The sequence below is a fragment of the Taurulus bubalis genome (genome assembly GCF_910589615.1).
Source record: "Taurulus bubalis genome assembly, chromosome: 1".
In the NCBI taxonomy this organism is placed as follows: domain Eukaryota; kingdom Metazoa; phylum Chordata; class Actinopteri; order Perciformes; family Cottidae; genus Taurulus; species Taurulus bubalis.
Window position 1 is genome coordinate 12,866,360 of NC_136589.1, and position 21,200 is coordinate 12,887,559.

Genomic DNA, 21,200 nt, shown 5'->3' on the forward strand with positions numbered 1-21,200 from the left:
AATGAGTAGTTCAGTACAAAATAAGACTGGGTGATTTATTAATCTCATGAAGACCATTAATACAAAGCAGTTAAAAGGCCACATACCATCAAATAAACCGACTGCTGGATCAAGCTGTTACAGTGCCACTGGAGGAAAACCAATCTGTTATTCTGTCGGGGGTTAAAACAAACAAAACAAAAGAGACAAATTTGGCAAAATTAACCCCACCAATACTGGCTTGGGAGACTTGGAAAAATGGACAGAACATGAAGAAGTCAGTGAAGACAGTGAAGTGATTTGACTTCAGCTGTCGATTAAAAATCCTCCCAAACTACCCTTTTCTCTCTAGTTTGATCAGAAGTTTAATCGTCCACCATCGTGCACAAAATACAGCGAGACGAAGAGGAAAAAGGGCACTAGATCTTCCTGCTCGTGGTTATCAGACATCCTCAGGCGTTTGTGTCTTTTATACACATGTGGACAAAAGAGAGGTGGTAGACGTGTTTTTTTTTCTATCCATGTAGAAAGTGAGTTTGAACAGTTGCATAGGACCATTGCATTTACAAACATGACCTATTAACAACTGTGGCTCTTCAACAGTACAGCCTAAAGTGCACAAAGTGTGTTTCTCAGAAAAAAATAGTCCAATTCTCCACTATGCTCAAATACTTGCAACTGAATATAGGTCTTTGTATATTCAACTGCAATTTCAATGCAATCCCAACCTCTTGTTTAATGAATGTTAGCATTCAAAAATCTTTCAAAAGGAGAAAAGGCAATTAGTAGGATGTACAAAGTGAAGCACACGTCTAAGTAAGTGCTTGGCATACTGAACTGTATTTTTTTTTTTCATTACTTTAAAACAGCTACGGGGCAAGGAAGAAAAAATGGCTTTCCTCAGTTAATACTCCCAGTGTTTCAACTGGAGATTGTCTGTAAGTAAGTTAGTGACAGTGACCTGTTTTTTTCTTGTTTTGTTTTTTTAGTTTTTTTTATCCGACTGTAGCAGCATTGGATTATTAGGCAATATTCGACTGAACAGATGCGGATGAGGGTACAATACAACGGGAAAAAAAACTTGCCACTTTATACAAATTATTTAGTTAGTGTATACATGTTATATATACACAGTATCCACAAACATGTACAATTTCATAGTGTATAGCTTTGTTCTAAACATTACATAGGCAACTTTATTTTTTTAGCATTTTAGACACCATTTGCTTATTTCTGTAAAGTAGAAAATAAAATAAAAGGCACATCTGAGCATGATGCATGGATTATTTCAGTCTTTCCAAAGAGAAACAAAATGTTTTCAAGCAGAAAAAAGAAGGAAAAAAAGACAGAAAGAAGAAGTTGGGTTAAAAAGTTCCTCTTTTTCATGAGTCTTTAGATAGGTCGAGCAGCCACTGGGGAGAGCCGACCCAGCTCTGGTAGGAGGTTGCGTGCTTCCAGTGCTGAGTTTCAATACCAATGAAGAAGAGTTGGTCATGGGGGGGCTTTTGGGCACAGTGTCAAGACAGCAGCGCACGTCTGTTAGGGGATCGGTTAAGACATCAGCTTTGGAAGCGGTGGCGAGAGACAAACATACAGCTCTCCCCCGTCTCCGTCCAGGATCGGTGCCGCTTGATATCGTGGCAGACCTCCCGCTGTCGCACACCGCTGAGGGATATCATCAATAGTCTGATCGAAACCTGCTGACTTGGCCCAAACTCGATGTGCAAATGGAGTGTTCTCGGCTCTCGCTGTCCCACCCGGGTCGAGAGGACTGGAGCCTGGGGTCAGAGGTCACCGCTGTTGGATTTTTTTTTTTTTTTTTTAAAGGCAACAATTTGTGGCTGCAGAGAGGCCTGTCTTCAGATAAAAAAAACAGTCAAGACAGTTTGACTCGCGTCTATACAGTCACAGTGTACAGTTGAGATACAAGGTGGGGGATTCAGTGTCGCCGCCGATTCTTTTAATGTCACATTTGTTTAAAAAAAAAGAAGAAAACAAAAATCCCTTTTCCCCCTGCATAAAATAAGACTTTGGCAACTGTTTGTTTAGCAGTTCGTAGGAAAAAAAAAACAAATCAATGGAAATGTTTGCTGCTCACAGCCGCTGTGAAAGAGCTACGTCCAAGTGGATCATTGAGGAGGAGAGCGCTCTTAAAAATCTGTGAGCTGCAGCAGGACTCCAGATCATGTCAATGCCCAAAGAAACAAAGCATGACATGTGACGCTACAAAGTCCAAGGCCCCCCACATTCACCCCCACCCTGACAGAGGAGTGGGACGTGGGGTAAGTTAAGAGTGTGAGGGGTGAGAACTTTTATCAGGAGCAACAGTCCCACTCCATACAGAACAAAAAAGACACAAACACTCAACTCCTTGTTGTTTATTAGCTGGCACACCGGTGAGGGTTTCTCATTGGCACAGAGGGTTTATGATGAAGGCGGAGCTACTGATCCCCTGAGAGGCACAGCGGGGGGGTGTGATTGGTCGATGCAGAGGGCGGGTGGGTGGAGTTAAGAGTGTGTGGAGCAGTGTTATTCTTTCTGATCAGTAGCTTTGAGTCCACTGTGTCATAGTTTGCAGGAGACAGTTTGAAGTTTGCATTTCAAGATAACCTCTTGGTGTTTAAAAAAAACAAAACAACAACGACGACGCAGACTCACTGGCTGCCGTCGGTATTCTCCAACAGTGAGAGGCCTTGTATCGGCGGCGGCTGCAGCAGCAGCGGCGGCGGCTGCTGCAGCAGCAGATCCCTTTTGTATGTCTTTGGTGGGAGTTTGGGGAGTTGTGGGCTGGAGTTGTGGCGCGGGGGGACAGGCGGAGCAGTGATGGGAACAGGAAGAGGGTAGAGGCTGTTCTGGCTTGCACTGAGCGGGCAGCTCCGCCTGGGGATGCGGGGCGACGGCGTGCTGGGCGGGGTGTTGGGGGAGCTGGGGGAGCTGCTGAAGTCCCAGTGGTATCGGCCCACGGGGGAAGGCTGCATGTTGAGCGGGTAGTTGATGAAGATCTCTGGGGGCCGCTGGGGCACCGGGGGAGGCGTGTCGGGCAGAGGGTCGCGGGGTGGCGGCGGAGGCGGGCTGGGCAGTGGGCCGTCCATGGGGGGGGCCGTTGTACACCAGCGGTCGAGGCTGGTTCCTGGGCAGAGGAGGGGGCAGCCGGGGAGGGATTGCTGGGGGGCTGTCGGACCTGGAGCTCAGCTGAGACAGAGAGACACAAGCAGATCAGAATCTATATATACACCACTGGCACTCAGTCTGTGTCATTGCATTGATACCATCAGTCATCATTCATCCATAAATCATTATGCCCTTTAACTAATATACATTTGAATCATTGTGTCCCCTTTAGGTCAGTTAGTGATACATACAAATTTGCCAAAACACACCCTTAAATAAATCTTTACTCCAAGTTGTCACCTCCTAAGAATTGTATTTTTATTTGCACTTACCACAAATAAGTTCAACCCTATCAAATAGAGGTAAAGCTGGAGCGCCAGACTTTTGCCTCCCCCCTCTGGCAGTGAGAGTAATTACAAGGAACAAGGTTCCTGAAAGCAGGTCTGCTGAGACCCTCAGCTCGTTTAAATCCAGATTGAAGACTTTTCTGTTTGCTGTTGCCTTTAATTGAACCAGATTCAATATTATTAATCAATTTCTGCATCTCACTACTGCATTTTATTTCTTAAACTGCACTGCAACTTTTATATATTTTTTTTACTTCTTGACTGTTTAATGTTTTATGAATGAATGTTCTTGATTGTTTTTAAATCTTCTGCATTATGTTTTGATGCTTTTAATGGTTTTATGTGAAGCACTTTGAATCGCCTCGTTGTTGAAATGTGCGATACAAATAAACTTGCCATGCCTTGCCATGGGTACTCCAGGTAAAAAATAACAACTCAGCGTTGAGAAGAAAGACTAAAGAGGAAGACTTGAAGAGAGCACTACAGAAGGGATGCGGCGAGGTCGCCCTGCAGGAATATTTGCGCCAGTGCAGGAAAGTTGCCACAGACACGGCAACTCCTGTATACTGTGAAATACAGAGAGCTCTCCTTGGCGGCGACGGGCTTAATCAGCATTGTGTCAACTCGTTTGGCAAGGGCTTAAATGTAACGGACGTTCATTCATATGCAAAAGTCTTGCACTCCGGCTTTAAGGTGTCGTAACTATGGGTACAATTGGTGGGAAATGATGTAAGAGCATTACTTTGGCTTCAGACATTGCGTCTTTCCTCCGTGGCGGCAGAGGAGGAGGCTTCAGCAGCTCCTCCCCGAGGTGGTGGAGGCTGCCGCAAGACACAGACTGGAACTCTGAGGAAAAGAAAAAAGACAGTTTAAAAAAAAAAAAAAAAACGGCATGGATGAGAGCTCAGGAACAAGCCATGCTCACTGTCACAGCACACTGATCACAAAGTGAGTGTAAGAATGATTCATGGGATAGTCAGGCAGAAAGCAATCAGGAGAAAAATACTTAATTGACAACAGAAAAGCCCACACTCACTTGACGGAGGCAGAAGAACAGGAGCAAATATGGAGTTGCTACCTGTAAAATTTAAAGACGAGAAGATGATTGATTTCTCAAGAAAGGTGCATGCTCTTATTCAGAAATAGAACTGTCCACGTTTATTCTTTGCCATAATAAAAATAGCATTGAGGGAAATGTCAGTGGGACGAACGCGGAAAGTCATGTGATGCAATACATCTGTAAAACACTGTAAACATGAAACTAATTTGGGTATTTACTGACTTTTATAGACACGTTGAGAAACTTTCCCTCACACTTCCCGCTTCTCAAGAAGGGGAACAAAAGACGCCCGACGCTGAATCGGAGCATCAGCTGAACTCACCACCATACGAGCTGCTGAAGTCGTGATCCATGAAGACGGAGCTCAGGTCGGAGGAGGCCGACTGCGGAGGGGTCGGTGTGTTCGGGGAGGTGGGCACAGAGGCCGACGCTGGCATCTCCGGCTCGGTCTCGGCGATACTCCGGAAGGTGATCTTATGCGGGGGCTCCCTCTCCAGGGGGACGGGGTGGCCCTTCAGGGTGCCAGAGGTAGACGTTCGCACGGGCCGGATCCCCGGGGACTTCAGAGTGTACATGGTCTTCCTGGGCTGCAGGACGAGAAACAGAAATTCAATAATGAGTTGCAACAAACGCTCTTTCTCTGAGACAGAACCGAGCGCTTCTTTAAAACTGCCCACTGAAACTTTTGGCATTCAAATGGCTCCTTACCTCAAAGTAATGTTTTATTGAAAATAATATTACTGACTGGTTTTTAAGCAAATTGTTAACAATGCAGCAGGCAAGATAAAATAATGTCTTATCTACATTGGTATGCTCGGTTTCATTACAGAGGAGTATCCTGGAGGGGTGTTCATACATACTTGTGGGTTTATCCGCATCTCTGTCCACAAGAAGCTTGTTGAAACTCGCTATAAAATATAACCGTTTCTTAAATCGTTACCTAGAACAACTTAATACTAAAGAGACAATCCCTATGTGTGACATCTGTGGATTTTTTAGATTAACAGCTGCTGTTTAATTCTTTAGGCTCATGTTTGTGATGTTTTGAGCAAATTCCATCTTAAATTTGAAAAAAATCTAAAAAAGTATTTGAATGGCGAAATGACACTGAAAGTAAGTAATAAAATACTTTTTTGTGTGGGGGCAAGGAGGGTAACTGACTCTTTAAACTACATACACATGATTATACTGATATTACAGTTTAACTGAATGTATTTAGGCCTGAAACAACCTTTTGCAGTCACTAAGTAATGCTGCACAGTGCAGCTTTAAGGCCCATTCCTCATTTCAACTGCTTCTAATCAACAATATTAGAAAAATATTGCTATCAAATAGCCGGAATTTACAACAGAGACTAATATGTTGTTCCACAAGTTTTGAATCATATACAAAGATCCAAACAAAGTTTTTCTTCACCAGTCTGCAGTCCATGTGTATTTGGGACAAGAACAGGGCCGAGAACTGAACCTTGAGCCCATCTCCACGACAGAAACACTTACAAATCGAGGAGCCTGCCTGCAGTTCCGTGGCTCAATATCCAGAGACATTTTGAACAGGTAGTCGGAAAACTCCTTCTCACTCCTGTTGTCCATCGGGTTCAGGTTCTCGAAGAACCTCTGTGCAAGAAAAAAGAAAAATAAGACATGTTTTGAGTTCAGGATCTGCGAAACCTGTCAAATAAGAAAACGATAAGAGTGAGCCTCACCCGGATTTCGTGCTCCACCTTCAGACAGTAGGGCTGGTTCTGGTACTGCTGGATCTCTCCTGTGATTTCAGCCACTTTCCTCCTCTTGCTGAAGTTGATCAGCTCCTTGCCGTGGCGCTTGAGGAAGTCTGGGTTGCCTTCCTCCGTCTTCAGGATGTTGGTTAAATAGATACCTGAGGATGAAGATGATGGTGATCAGTTTAAAATATAGGAAGAAAGAAACTTGAAACTCCGACTGGGTTTAAAATAAATAATGGTGACTGGAAATAACAGTTATAGTTAAACCCTCATTTCATAAAAAAATTAAATAAACCATAATGGACTTACCAAAAAAAGGCACACAGGGTGGGTTTATTGACTTGAGTTTAGCCAAGTATTTCTTAAAGTGGTCCTGGCTCAGTTCCACGGCCTCTTCTAGGATTTTCTTTTTCCTCTCTGGTATTGCCTGTGGTACAGGAGGGAGTAAAAGTCCAATAAATGATGTTATGTGTTCAGTATTGGGTTTGCATGCATGTAAAAAAAAACAAAAAAAAGAGATCAGACATTTCTCAATAGCTAATTAAATAAGGCCAAACAACAGCATCTTAACATGACAACATTGTGTATGTTTTTAATTAAAAAGAATGGAGCAACAAAAATAAAAGGTATCATTCAGCAGCTGGATAAAAACTATAATTGTTTTGTTAGCTGTAAAAAATGAACCTATATATTCAACTCAACTCCTAATCTCTTTGAGTCATTGGTGGAATTTCCTTGTTCATCTTCAGGGGTTTAAAAAGTAAAAGGGAACCAGAAAGTAAAAAATGCATTTGGAAATATTTCTTTCTGATGAAGATGGAGTTTCTTCTGATGGCTTTAATGGCTTCACTCACCTCGAAGGTGTGATCCAGCCTGTAGACTGGGACGGAGTTGATGGCGCTGACCACCTCCAGCACACCGTTGAAGTTGTTGAGCTCCTGGAAAACCTGCAGAATCTCAATGACCCGCGATAACACGGCTACCCTCTCTTCCAGGTTCATGGTCTCTACAATGCACCTGAGAACGACACACAAACACAGTTACATACATATACATATTTTTGTCTCAAATCCGCATTCTATGAATCCTTGGACTCACTTCTCGAACCACAGTGTGAGGTTGGTGGTGTGGCGGATCATGCGGAGCAAGTTGGGCGAGTTCTTCTCTTTGTCCTCTTTGGTCCAGACGCTGCCGACCAGCTCAGACGGCCGGACCGCTCTGTTGAGGAAGACAGTTTGTATGTTTCAGACAAGGCAAGGAAACAATTTGATCCAAACCCGTGAATGACGCACAACAATAGTCGCACAAGACATTATGTTACAAACAATCTGTGTAAACGAACTAATTTAAGTCACCTGTACAGCTCTGATTCGAGCAGAGTCAGCTGGCGGGCGATCTCTATGGGATGAAGGGTCATGAGGTCAAACGAGTCCACCTGGCCCGCTCTGCAGATGTGCCACTCGATGGGAGGAGGCGGGCTCTCGAAGGTGATGTTGTGGCTAACGCCATTGGACTGCGTCTGCAGCTTCCTCCTGATGATCTTGTTGATTGACTCGACCCACTTTCTCATCGACTTGCCTGTAAAGAAAAACACAGAATTCACGTCACTGTGTTTTGCTAAATTAAAGATTACAGAGAACCTATAAACAAACAGAATTTAGTCTTAATTCTGAGTTGGGAGGCACACACAGGCACCTCACTTGCAACTAAAAGGATAGGCTCTAAACGTCTCAGAAATAATAAATCATGATAATAATAAAGACATGTTTTAATGATGCTGGATACGTTTCAATTATTAAACATAATTATCTGGGAGACGACCGGATGAATTAAACTTATTCTCATAGTTCACCGTGTTTAAATCCAAGTTTATATAAGGTAGCAGTATAGTATCAATAATACAGGATTGTGCTGATGCACAATGTCACAGGATTAGTTTGAACATATCTTCTTTTTACGAAATATTTTTGTTCATTCTAATACAATTTATAATTATTATTTTTTTTTTTAGCAAAGAAGGCTTCAGCAAAGGTATTTGAATAGCGTTAGTGAAACTCCAATACAGATGTCTAAACGTGCAGTTCTGACCTCTCAGCTGAATCTTGCTGGAGATGTACTCCTCTAATCGACTCCTCAGCTCTGGATCGTTCTCAAAGTCGTAGAAATGATGTTCGACCCACTGACGGAACACGTTGAGAACCCTGTGAGGCAAAGACAAGTCGACAGTATTAACTCATGATATGCATCGTCCTCCACACGTACAACTGTGCACACTGAAATCATTTCACATTTATGTACCACTGACAACCAAAAAAGGAAACAAACATGTTCACCCCTGACATTTTTACTGTTCTTTGCCTTTATTGGACAGGAAAGAGGGCAGAGAAAGACGTCCGACATCCAAAATGACTCGGCTGGACACAAATGTTGCGGTTGTAGAAAAACATCAACTAAAGTAAATTCATTAACTTTAATTGTGAGCCACTGCAACTATTAAACTGCCATGGAGCTCTATCAACCACATTTTATATTTTAAATTCACCAACCATTGACAGAGAGGTTTGTAGGATAGAGACAAGTCCTTAATTGAACAGTTTCTGGCTGCTGGCCAGTGTTTATTCTTCACCCTGTCAGTTCACTTGTTTTAAAGAGAGTGGGTATTTAAAAATAGAAACAGCAGGAACGCTTTTTTTTGTGATTTAAAATGGGCAAAAGCTGCGCCTGAAGAGCTATTTTCATGTACTTTGAGTCTCCTGGATTTGAAGTACACTGCTGGACCACATTGTGATGTTTATAACAATAGACCACCCAGTTCCTATCATTTTTGTCCCGATCTTTGCTTAAACACGGAAGGATTATTACCATCAGTGTTTATAATGTGTGTCTGCTCTCTAACGTAGACACCTCATTACCGACTTTTGAGGTTTCCCGAAACACTGCTGATGCCGAGTACATGTAGTGTGCGTGACCAGAATACTTGTACATCACAATGTGCAACTGCCCACTGGTGTTTTAACCGTTTCTATGACTAAAGTTTAAAGGATTTTACTGGAGCTGCTCTTAACAGCGGTGCAGTCCGATACCGAGAAGCTCTGAGTTTTTAATGGTACTTACGGGACTGTTCCTGACTCGGTTACTCCTTATAAGGACACAGAGTCTAATGCAAAAGTAATTCTGTGGCTCACTGAGAACGTTCAGGCCTTAACAGGAGAATGTGAACGAGCCAAACAACAACAGGAGACAAAGAGACACAAAATCTTTTGTGGCATTTTGAAAGGCCTTGCTGGGAAATAAAAATAAATCAGTGAAAGATGGAAGAACTTTTTACATTTCATCTGCAAGTTTTAGAGAATACAGTTTAAAACAAAAACATTATTATGTAACCAATTGCATAATTCCACTTGTAAAAGTTACATTTTTAAAACTTCATAGTGTGACAAAGCAATTCAAACACTTAAGATGAGCAAAGCAATAAGTAGGTCTCTAATGCTTTATTTTTTTTTAAAGGGCCAGCTTGTAGGATTTATGGAATTTATTGGCAGAAATCGAATATAATAGTGCTATACAAATTAAATTGAATGCGTTTCTCGCAGTAGCTGCTCTTCGTCTACTTACAGAAAACAATCAGCTGTGATTGGACGGTTATCGTACCTGAGTTGGACCGGCTGCACGTATTCCTTCCGGAATCTCTGGAGCTCGGCCGCCATTGGCTGGTCTCCGTTCCAGAGAGCCTGTCGGTCCTCCTCAGTCGGTTCTGGCTCAGGGATCTCAATCCTGAGGAAAATAACAATCAGACACGTGATATTTCAAGATGTCACAGGCACCCACAACACCACATCTCTGAAAGATATATTCTCCAAAAGAAGACCGATTGTTCTTATGGCTCAGAGAGGAATACATCAGGCGTCCTGCTTAAATCGTACCTGTCTATCAGCAGAGTGAGAAGCTCTTGTGGTTTGCAGAATGATCGGTATGTTGTAAGAAATGTGCGCACAAAGTTAGGATCTACAAACAGATGAAATGGATTAGATAACAAACACAGACAATAAACATCACAATGAATCTTTGCAAAATAAACATTTGAGTTAGCGAAGTAAAATATCTCTTAACCAGATGATTTATTGCAGCAGCTTACCAGCATACATATGGTAGGTGAGCCTCTCTATAAGCTTGACCACTGTGCCGGCCTTAATGATGGGGATGCCCGTTTTGCTCTGCACTTTGTCCTCAAACACAATATTCTCCTCAGAGTCCTGCACGGCAAAGCGGTAAACCTCCGGGGAGGGCAGTCTTAGAGGATGCGCCTGTTCCTCGTGCTGCAGCACTGTGTCCAACATGCGATCCAAAGTGGAGCGGTACTGCAGAGTCACCAGCCCCGCCATCCACGCCGCCTTGTCCTCCGCTGTCCGTGCACAGAAAACGGCACAGTTTTCATCTTTTCCTATCAGTTCAAAGGCGTGCCGCAGCTCCCCCGAGTCCTCGCGATCCACGATGCGGATCTTCCTCAGCACAAACTTCTCCTTCAGACGGTACTCCGCCCCGCTGCCCGAACCCGGGAGCCGTGAGCTCTGATTGGCCTTGCAACTTATCATCAGGCCGTCGAACAGGAAGTTGTGTCTCTCGTGCTTGGCGCCGGCTCGTAAAAGTGGCCCCTCCAGGATGAACTCGCTGCAGCACTGGCCGATGTCTTTTCCCTCCCAGCCGTCGATGCTCTTCTGAATCTCGTTCATGCGTTTGATGGCGAGTTGTTTGCTACGAACCTGCCTACTGTACAGACGGTACATGGGCTCACTGTGAGGGAGGAGGGACGTTTGGAGTCAGAAAACCAAAGAGATCAAGGCATAAAATCAAACAATAAACCACTGAAATATCACATCCAACAGTAGGTCTGAGCCCCTGCAGCTGCTGGACCCTCCAACTGCATCTTCCATGTGAAAACAGGTTTGTGATGCAACACGTAAACTACTTTCTGCCATTTGGTCAATGATATGCAGACAGAATGACCGAATATTAATAATTCTAAATGTTAGTAGAAGAGGCGTACCCAGGTTTACGGCGAGGCTGGTGCTTGGCATAGATGCGTTCCACGCTACATTGAAGGTTGAGCAGCGCTGTGATCGCCTGTTTCAGACATTCTCTGTCATCTTGGTCTTGACTGCGCTCCTGAAGTTGCTGCAAAAATGCCAGAAAGAAAAAACACAACCAGATTTATATATTGCTGTATTTCATAATACAGAAGATGTTTTTCACAGCAGAAAATGTCTTTCTGTGACACTTGATAGAGCCGAGCCTTCTTCAACGTCATCATTCACACCGGTGCTTTTCTTGCTGCAACAAGCCACAATCTCTGCCGTGAAAAACATTTATACAAAAGCTGCATCACAATAACACGTCCTTGTGGAATACAGTTACATTCAGCAGATATAGAATACAATTTTAACAAGATATAGAAATACAGAAAAAAATGATGTAGCCGAAACAAAAAAAAAAACAGTGTTTATCCAAAAAGAATCACACAAAAGCACCACTTGAACTTTGTTCCCCAGAGATAAAGTTAAATAAAGTTATCTATCATGAAAAAAAGCACAAAAAAGCAACTGACAAAGGATTTGGTCCACTGATTTAATAAGAGCCCTTTTATAGTGATATTTAGACGATATACAGAGACATATATTATAGCTAACGGCTAACCAAGGATCAAATATGCCACATTGTTGGCTCCTCGATCAGGAGCTTTAAATCTTGACATAATGAGGCCACAAAATGTCAATCCAGAATGTTTATCATGAAACACGAACCAGGGACGTGATCCACAAAATAAAAAGAAACCAAAAACAGAATAATAAAATGAAACAATTACTCTGGAAGTGCGTGTGTCAGGACATACCTGCAGCAGCTCAAAGTAGTGCATACAGTGGTATACTGGGACCATCATCAGCTGTGGAAGGACATACTGGACTGCTTCTTTGAAGCCTTCTGCAACTGACTGGAGACACAGAGACACAGACGAACTGTTAGAGAAGAACATCGTGGACAGATCTGAACCAAGCAGCATGTGAGAGAGACTCAGAATGTATTTTACTGATTACAAGAGTGTCATGTTTTCGGTTCGGTTTGCTGGTTAGTTTGTCAGCATGATTTCGTGAAAATCTTCAGGGCAGATTTGACTGAAACTTAGTGGAAAAGTGTAGAATGGGCCAAGGAAGAAGCCATTCAATTTAGGAGCAGAGCCAAACAGTTTTCAAAAGAATTCCCAGTTACAATATTAGAGCAATATCTAAACAAAGAATAATCATTATGATATGAAGTCAAATTCATCTTTCATTTGGTTTACTGTCTTTTTTATCTCTTTTTTGTGTGCAAATTAATTATACTCAAAATATGATGATTGTAGGGCAGTGGAAAGAGATAATGTAAACAAAACTATAAATACATAAAAAAAGAGATAATTAAAAAGGAGCTTGATTATTTATTATTATTAACATGATATCCATATTTTTATTAAGTTTATTGTAATTACCATTATTGTCGGTGAAATGACTGGATGTGTTTAAACCTGACGTGCGTGTATTGTATTTTCTAACCTGAATCACTGTATTTTGTGATTGTTTTATAATAAAATGGTAGAAAATGATTTAAAAAAAAAAGAGGCAAACTATGAAGACGAGGTTGGTTGAAATGTGTACGTTTCAGAACATAAATGAGACGAAGACGAGCGATGCAGGAGGGAGAAGCGGTTGACCGAGTAAAGGCTTCAGGGTAACCGGAGAGGAGGCCGTCATAGTATCATTTAAACCTCCCCCTTCCCTTGATAGACGACTCAGAATCAATATGCTACTACTCAGACTCCACAGCAGCGGCCACGCTGTCTGTGTGGGGAGGGGAGGAGATGGAGAGAGGGTCCGTGTGCACGGAAAAGAAAAGACATCAGCTGCCTAACGTACACTGATAGACAGCCGGGGGAACAATGACCTAAGTTTAGATCATGTTATTGATACATCAGCATCCTGCGGGTTTACAAATCATCTGCGTGCATTAGAGCTACACATTTAGACGCGTCAGAATCCGCAGCATGATGTATTTAGCTTGATTGGGTGCAATGCTGGTATTATGCATTTATACCAGTGGGCGCTTTGGTGCAACAAATCAAGCGCTCCTGATACACAAGTAAAGTAAACAGGCTGCAATTAACCTAAAATGTAGTTGTTTTTAGCAGGTGAGAACCTTTTGTTTCCAACGACATTGAACATTTTACACATGTTACTAAAATTTGCTTCACGTTTTTATGCTAAGCTAACTGGCCACTACCTCCAGCCCAATATGAATGGCATATTTGAGGGTGGTATTGATCTTCTTATCTAAACTCTCAAGAAAAAGAGTCAGGATTTTTCCAAAAAAGTCCAACTATAGTGAGGATTGATTGAACACTCAATGAACTAGTACAATTATAAAGTATATTGTGAAAGTAAAGATGTTTATTTCAATTTTAAATAATCATAACTATTTTGTTCCTCAAAATGGGAGAATATAGTGAAATATAGAAGTCACTTTGTATTGCTGAGAGAAAACTGAAAAAAAACCTAATTAAAAAAAGTTATCTTTGCCAAAAATGGTGTTCATGTACAAAATGCATTATGAGCCAATGCTGCTTCTCATACACAACAATAATCTGCTTAAGAACCAAAACTACAGCGACATTTCAAAGTGATCTCAGCTTAATGTGAGGGGCTCTTTTTCCATCTGATCTGAGCAGGTAAACTGGAAAGAAAGTTGTTGGATAACGTGTTAAAACGAGTCTCTACAGGAGCCCGCATCATTGTGGCGGCAGCCTAAATATAAACACACGGTGCAGTAAGAATACGGTACAGAACGACCGAGAACAACGTGTTCCCATTCCACACGGCAGCGGGCTGCATGAACCCAAGTCGTGGGTCTTTTGCCGTCTTAATTCTCAGCTTATTTTCAACATGAAAAGCGCCTTGGGCCACCAGCCCCCTCCACCATCTCTTCCTCCTCCTCCTCCTCCTCCTCCCCAGGAGAAAAATGGCCTGCAGTGTGGCTGCCTGTTCTATTTTTAAAAAGGCGATGTAATTTACCCACAATACCAGACGCTGCAGAGTGCAGGGGCTGAGTGCTCGACAGACACATCCATCTGACAGAACGGGGAGGGGAGGGAGGAAGTCAAGAAGGATGGAGTGAGGAAGATGAAGTACGTGCAATGAGACAAAAGCTGAAGAGGCAGAGCAGTAGAGCTGCTGCTGCTGACGATGATGATGATACTTCGAAGGGTTCGATTTGCACTACAGCAAACGTAATACGTATGCATTTATACCAGGTGCTGTGGAGGACAACGTGCATGTGACGGGTCATGTTGTAAAAATAAAATGTAAAAGATGGTGGAGAGACGAGGAGACGAACAGCCATCGGGTCAGAGATGAAACACAAAGTGAGAGATGATGAAATAAAGATGAGCCTATGATGCAGAATCTGTGGATTGTAAAACTGATTAGTTAAGCAGGTTTACACTGCCATTTAAAAAAAAAAAAAAAAAAAGTTAAATACTCTTACTCTTATCTTTTAAGTATTATTAATAAAATGAACCTTTGTTTTCTGGACTGTGATTCAGACAAAAGAAGTTTTTTGAAGATAATTACAGTCAGTCGGGAAAATGTGATTTTTTTTTTTCGGGCATTTTTTTTTTTTTTTTTTTTTTACATTAATGGAAAAACAATTGGTTGAAAAATATTAAAATGATCGACGGTTGCGTCATCATTCAAAAGACATAATACTATAATAATCTAGAGTTTCACGCTTAGACTCAATGCTTTGACACATTTTTCCACCCACTTTTATTTGATCAATTTGTCAGAGACAAATGTTGTGTTTTTCAAAAATGAAAATAATTAGGGCTGCAACCAAGTTTACATTTTGTGCCCTGAAAAATGTCAAAAAAGTATATCACACTTTTTTAGGGCCCAAGTTGATGTCTTTAAATATCTGGTTTTATGCAACGAACGGCAGAAAACCCAAAGAAATTCATTATACTATCATGTAATTCAAAGGAAAACCCAACCCTCACAGTTGAGAAGCTGGAACTGGGTAATATCTGGCATTTATAGCGCCACTTAAAATGTACTTTAAATCGATCAAAATAGTTGCCAATTACACCCAAAAGATGTTCAGTTAACGATCATGTATGAGGAAGAAAAGCTGAACATTTAAGAAGACGGAACTACTAAATGTTTGCTTAAAACTGACTGAAAGGATTGATGCATTTTTAAAACTGTTGTTTTGATTATTTTCTGTCGATCAACTAATCAATTCCCTTCGCTGTATCTAGATTAAATAAATAAATAAATATTGGTACTCAAAGAGTCATATTGAGTCAACGTGTCTACTTCAGGTTATACACTGTTGTGGCCTTCAAGAAAAACTGCAAGTGAAACAATGCAAGGTGTTTTTAAACAGACACCGCGGTGCTACAGTGCAAAAATAAAGCAGTATTTTTAACTTTTGTGCCCTTTCCCCCACTCTCATACAATGAGTATATGAAAATAAACACCGGGTGTGGGCAATCAGAGGACAGTGCCATCGGTGTTGATCTTACTGGGGTTAGACTGGCGGTTTGAGGGTAAACACAGCGAGGCCTCAACCTGAGGTACAGTAGGGCTGCGGGACGCTCGGTCAGCAGCCGCGTTAGTGACGTTACTACGAAGCAGGAAGACGGAAAGGACAGTCTAATAACAAAGGATCTGAATATCCATTCGACAAAATGGCAAATGGGTGTTCATTTGATTTCATTTCAGTTCATGGTCTGAAAACGCTGCTTCATGTGAACGGCCGGACTCGCTGGTCTTTGGCCTGAGAAAACACCAGCAAATATTTCATCTTCAAAGGCCGCCGGGCTGCACCCCATTGAGTATAATTCAATGCTATTCTTGTGAAGAATGTCCAAATAAAACAATGTGGCAGCAGTGAATAAACTGTACACAGGACGCTGGATATGTCATGACATGCCCTCAAACGATATTGGGAGGAATTCCACCAGGTTCACTTCAAAGCAAAACAGGAACAAATATTCAAGCACTGTTTGCTTGGCGTAAACACATAAATGACCTACGTGCGCCTTCATATTTAAAAACTTTTGTTTAGTTTTTTACTTTAGGCTTGTGGCATTTTTTGCTTTTATATTTGAGAATGACGGGAAAGAGCGCGAGACATAACGGCTTTAATGGCGGTGAAGTCATAGCACGGCAATTAAATGTCATTGATTTAAAACATAATAATTAACAATGATACCTAGACATATACTTTACTATTTATAATAACTTATTAACTATGTATTCAACAGGAGTGAATTACTTCAATTCACAGATTAGAAATCAAGAGTTTTTAGACATTAATAACAACCTTTCTCTTTATCCACTTTTCTGTATTGCATTTCCTAAACAAGCCCAGACGATCGAACATCTTACCTGGAAGTAGAGGCCGGCGGTTGACCGCGCCATCAGGTTGTTGAAGTGCTCGTGGAAATCCCTACTGAGGATATCCTGAGACAAGGTCTCGTAGGGGTCAAACGCCTGCTCCTATAGACGAGGAAAGAATAACTCAACAGTTAAAGTCCACACCCGACAGTATTCCTACACTACGATAAGGATGCTCGGCTGCAAGCGGTGCGTCGGATATAAGCTAGTATCCAATGCTAAACATTAGCTGCCTGTATTTCAAGAAGAATTCGTTATTAAGCTGCTAATTTACACAAGTGAACTTTTGTTTGTTTCTTTTAATGGAAAGTAAACAGCTTTGCAGACGGGGCATGCTGCAAACATGGTAACAGTGTTGACGGTACAACCTTTGTCAGAGGTCCGAGGGTGTGCTTTAAAAATGTCGGGTGACTTGTATATTAATAGAAAGCACATTTTCTCTTTCTGTGCCATGTGGCATGAGGCTTTCTTGTTAGGTTAGGAGAAGAACTAGGACTTAAGGTTCCTTGTTTTGTGTTACTCTGCTGTAGGGCTGCAACAACGAATCGATAGAATTCGATTATTAAAAAAGTTGGCAACGAATTCCATTATTGATTTGCTGTGTCGCGCGACTATTCCCCCACTCAATACGTCGCAGAGATGTTTGAGTATAAAAAAAAAGCGGGGGAGAGCACAGCGCAGCAAAGGTCCAGATGGTTATGGTGCAGCCCAGTGTATCCTTTCGTATGTCACTGTGTGGTTGAATTGTTTGCTACAAAAACTTGTAGCAAACAAAAACAGCTAACTGTTGTTGTTAGCTTGCTGGCATTCATTCCCCGTGTTTAAGCCGCGCTGTTGGGTTCGATAACGACTTATTGAAACCACGTTTCTTAGATTTAAAATACCGCAGGGGCTTCACAAGAAGCAATGTGTAAATATAGCCTCTGAGGTACGGTGCAGAACGTTTTTATTTTTTATTACTACTTTAACAGCTCAGGGATGTTCAAGGAGCAACCTGTTTGTGCACTTTCTGAAGATATTTTGCACTGTGAATTTGCAGTCAGTTCTGTTTTTGAATAAAGGGTTGGAAATTAATGCTTTTGTTTTTTTTATCCGATTCATCGATTAATCAAAAAAAGAATCGACAGATTAATCGATTATTAAAATAATCGTTAGTTGCAGCCCTACTCTGCTGTATATAAGAGCTGCAACACAGCTCGTTTGATTGACAGTTTGCAAACCTGATTAATAAATTGCAATTCATATATCAGATACCAGAATATAGAGCATTTCTACTTTGGGATCATGGCCTTTTTTCAGATAAAATAATGCAATTTCATCTGAGCATCTGTACAGTTTCATGCAATTTTATCACAATTCAAATTTGGTTAATATATTTGGCAACACACATCTTGCACTTGTGAGTTTTAAGGTTTCCGGGTGAGAAACGCTTCGTACCTCTGCTAGATCCTCAAAGCAGCTGCCCACCAGCGGATGAGGGCTGCCATCAGCCGTCATCTCCACGGCATCCTCGATCAGTCCGAGCAGCTTCACCGTCAGCTCGTGGATGTCCAGGATGTTGCTGAAGATCACCTCCACATCCTGCACAACAAGAGGAAAGTTAATTAAAAGGTGGGAGAGGTAGTACTGAATCCTTAAACCAGCAAGGAAAGGCTGCTGCAGGGAGAGGGGTTATTTACCCTGCTTACCTCTTTCTACTCTTTAAAAAGGGGAACTCCACAGATTTTACACATCAAAGTCTGTTTACAGGCCTTGATTTCAGTTGCTTTGTGGGTAATGTAGGTAAAGGAAACATGAAAAAAATGAAAAAAGACTACATCTCTGATCTGCTGCACCAATTTTTATTTTGAGAGATTAGATTAAAGACTTATTGTCTCCGGGATGTGAAAGACTTCGTTCACACGCACACAAAAAACTGGCTAAGGTACAAAATCAGAGATGCAATAACATGATTACTATAAAACATGTCTACACACAGCTGGTCAGAGCTGATGAGAGCTTCTTTCTCTCTTGGTTGGAGCAGTCAGCCTGACTTATTTAAGTGTCAGTTTTAGACAAATTTAGGAATGAATTATATGGATCAATGGATGAACTGCTGAATTACTGCCGATTAAGGAACTTTCTTTTCATTCCACCACACTGTTGCCACAGAAAGAAATCCTTTGTCAGACGTTCAATTCCATAATTTACCCACGTGGCCATGGCTACAAGTACACTTAAGAAACCTTCTTACCACGGGAAACCTACAATAACAGGAAAGTTAAATGCATGTGAACACTCTGAAGGTGTTTAATCATTGGCGCGTGTCGCAGGGTGCTGCTGAAAGAGCTCCCATTCTGGTTCTACCTACCTTAGATAAACAAACGCTAAAAAGAAAATAGTGGTGGGAGTGAGCACCAAACAACAACATGCTTTAAGGAAATCATTATTCAAGCATACGAGAGCCCTAAAATAGCACAGAGTGATTATCGACTGCTAAAGTCTGAATAGAAGTTCAGTCCTGTCATTATTTGACCGTAACACTTTCCTGACATCTCCCGGGTAATTTCAGATTACGCTGCGTTTCAACAGACATAATTGAGGTTATTTTGGCGAGGGCTGCAGATGTTGTTCCTGTCTCAAAATAATTACATGTTCTGCATTCCACTGGGCCTCACAAAAGGTTTATCCTCCTCACCCAAATGATACCACAAATTACCCAACCCAAAATATGCATAGCCACAGCGATCCATTAAACTCAAATTTCCCTTCACTTCCTCTCAACTCAGAGACCCACTGTTCAATGCCGTACTCATACGGGTTCCTTTCTTTTCTAGAGCACTTAATTGCCATATTAGATACAATGTAATTGGTCATTTGTTTCTTTGGTTAACCCTCTGAGACAGATACAGATGCTTATTTACGGGAGGGGTCAGAGAGCATGGGTGGTGTTTCAGGAGGTGTTACAATGGAGCTGGAGCCCTTTTCTCTCTGGCATGGACTTATTGCTTGTTCCAACTTTCTGCATACAGGATGTATGACGTCTTTGACGATCAGAAAAGACAAAAGTCTTGCATCTCAGATAAATAGATTAGAGAATAGTTTCGCTTTTGTTGTGTCTGCAGTGTGGAGTAACCTCAGACTGAGAAGTGTCAGTCGTATCAAAGCAATATTCAAAGTACTTAAAGGGAAAGTGGAAAAATACTGCCAGGTTGCCTCTTCTCTAGGCTTACTAACATAAATCAACACTGTAAAATCTGTTTGGGTATTTCCAAGGACTCCCTGATGCTAATTACCAGTTAGCCGATTACAGAGTTTCAGCTGTAATCTTTAAACGTTCTTATGCTGGATTTGGCTGAAATTGCTTTGTAATTAGGTTCACAGTTAGTTGGAAACTTAACTTGTTGTTTATAATCCGGCTGCAGAGTGAGCTTGCAGCAGCTGCTGTATTCAGCACAAGAGTTTCTGAGATTAGTATCCGGCACCTTTATGTGAATAGATTCGTTGGAGAGTGATGGTGGGTTGCTGGGTTACAAGAGGTTATTGATTTTTTTTATCTAATACTAACATTGTGGATCAGTCATTATTTTACACTTCTGATGTCGTGATACAGAAATCCTATAAACAGTTGAGCTGTTTTCTGATCTGCTCTTCATCAAGCTTTGTCAAAGAGGTGATAACAATTAATTTATCCACAATACGTTTCAAGTAATATTCCCTATAAAAACAGCACTGAAAAATATATTTTTGAAGATACATTTCACAGAGTGACCCGCTTTTATTAGCTAACTGTGCTCACGTTGTCACATTTCCTGTGGTTGTTTCACAGTAACCTTAGTCTGCCTTCCCAGAAAAAACACACTTATTAAATATATACAAAAACTGCTGTGTTATAATCAACAGTAGCATCACAAGTTAACTTAAACGTACTGCAGTGATGGAATAGTGTAGTAATCCTACTGTGACAACTAATAAGGCAAAAATATGCATGAGGATCAACGTGGCTCCACATCATGTAAATATAGTCTGACATTTGTGTTTTACAAAACCAAATCTACCCACACATCTACCCACGAACTAGCGGTTTCAATAGTTGATGAAACTCCTTGTCAGCACACGGAAACAATGTGTGTGAAAATAGGATGGTAATGATTAAAGTTGAGTATCTATTATAAAAATCGCAATGTTGACATCTCTTGAATCAACTGCGCGGGTCTTCCTCACCTGAGGCGTGAAGATCTTGGGGTTGGACAGGAAGTGCTGGCGGAACACTTTGATGATGAGGTCGAGCTCTCGCAGGTATTGCCGCTCCTCTGCGATTTCAAGCCTCACCAAGTCGTCGTATGTGAACTCCCCGGAGGACGACGGCTCCTCGGTGCACTGAGACATCAAGCCGATGTCCTCCTCCTGGTCAAACATGTCCATCAGCACCTGGTAACAAATGAAGGGGAACAATGAATCAAGAGCCAAAGCAATTGTCCTGTGTGATGTTTCACACATGCCCAGAACCTGCAGCC

The 21,200-nt window shown here is 41.6% G+C and overlaps 1 protein-coding gene across 1 annotated transcript in view; it reads right to left on the bottom strand.

Annotated features, from left to right (window-relative positions):
- Nucleotides 1–2,633: 2,633 nt before the first annotated feature.
- sos2 (son of sevenless homolog 2) overlaps nucleotides 2,634–21,200 on the bottom strand; it is a gene marked incomplete at both ends in the record, with an annotated part of 31,415 nt that continues 12,848 nt past the window's right edge. The window contains 20 exon segments of the mRNA XM_079224090.1: nucleotides 2,634–3,077; nucleotides 3,079–3,171; nucleotides 4,180–4,283; nucleotides 4,474–4,515; nucleotides 4,820–5,084; nucleotides 5,997–6,113; nucleotides 6,203–6,375; nucleotides 6,530–6,647; nucleotides 7,075–7,237; nucleotides 7,319–7,438; nucleotides 7,576–7,798; nucleotides 8,309–8,421; nucleotides 9,872–9,994; nucleotides 10,144–10,225; nucleotides 10,356–11,011; nucleotides 11,265–11,392; nucleotides 12,108–12,206; nucleotides 16,696–16,806; nucleotides 18,142–18,285; nucleotides 20,908–21,114. Coding sequence (XP_079080216.1) covers nucleotides 2,634–3,077; nucleotides 3,079–3,171; nucleotides 4,180–4,283; nucleotides 4,474–4,515; nucleotides 4,820–5,084; nucleotides 5,997–6,113; nucleotides 6,203–6,375; nucleotides 6,530–6,647; nucleotides 7,075–7,237; nucleotides 7,319–7,438; nucleotides 7,576–7,798; nucleotides 8,309–8,421; nucleotides 9,872–9,994; nucleotides 10,144–10,225; nucleotides 10,356–11,011; nucleotides 11,265–11,392; nucleotides 12,108–12,206; nucleotides 16,696–16,806; nucleotides 18,142–18,285; nucleotides 20,908–21,114 — 3,525 coding nt within the window.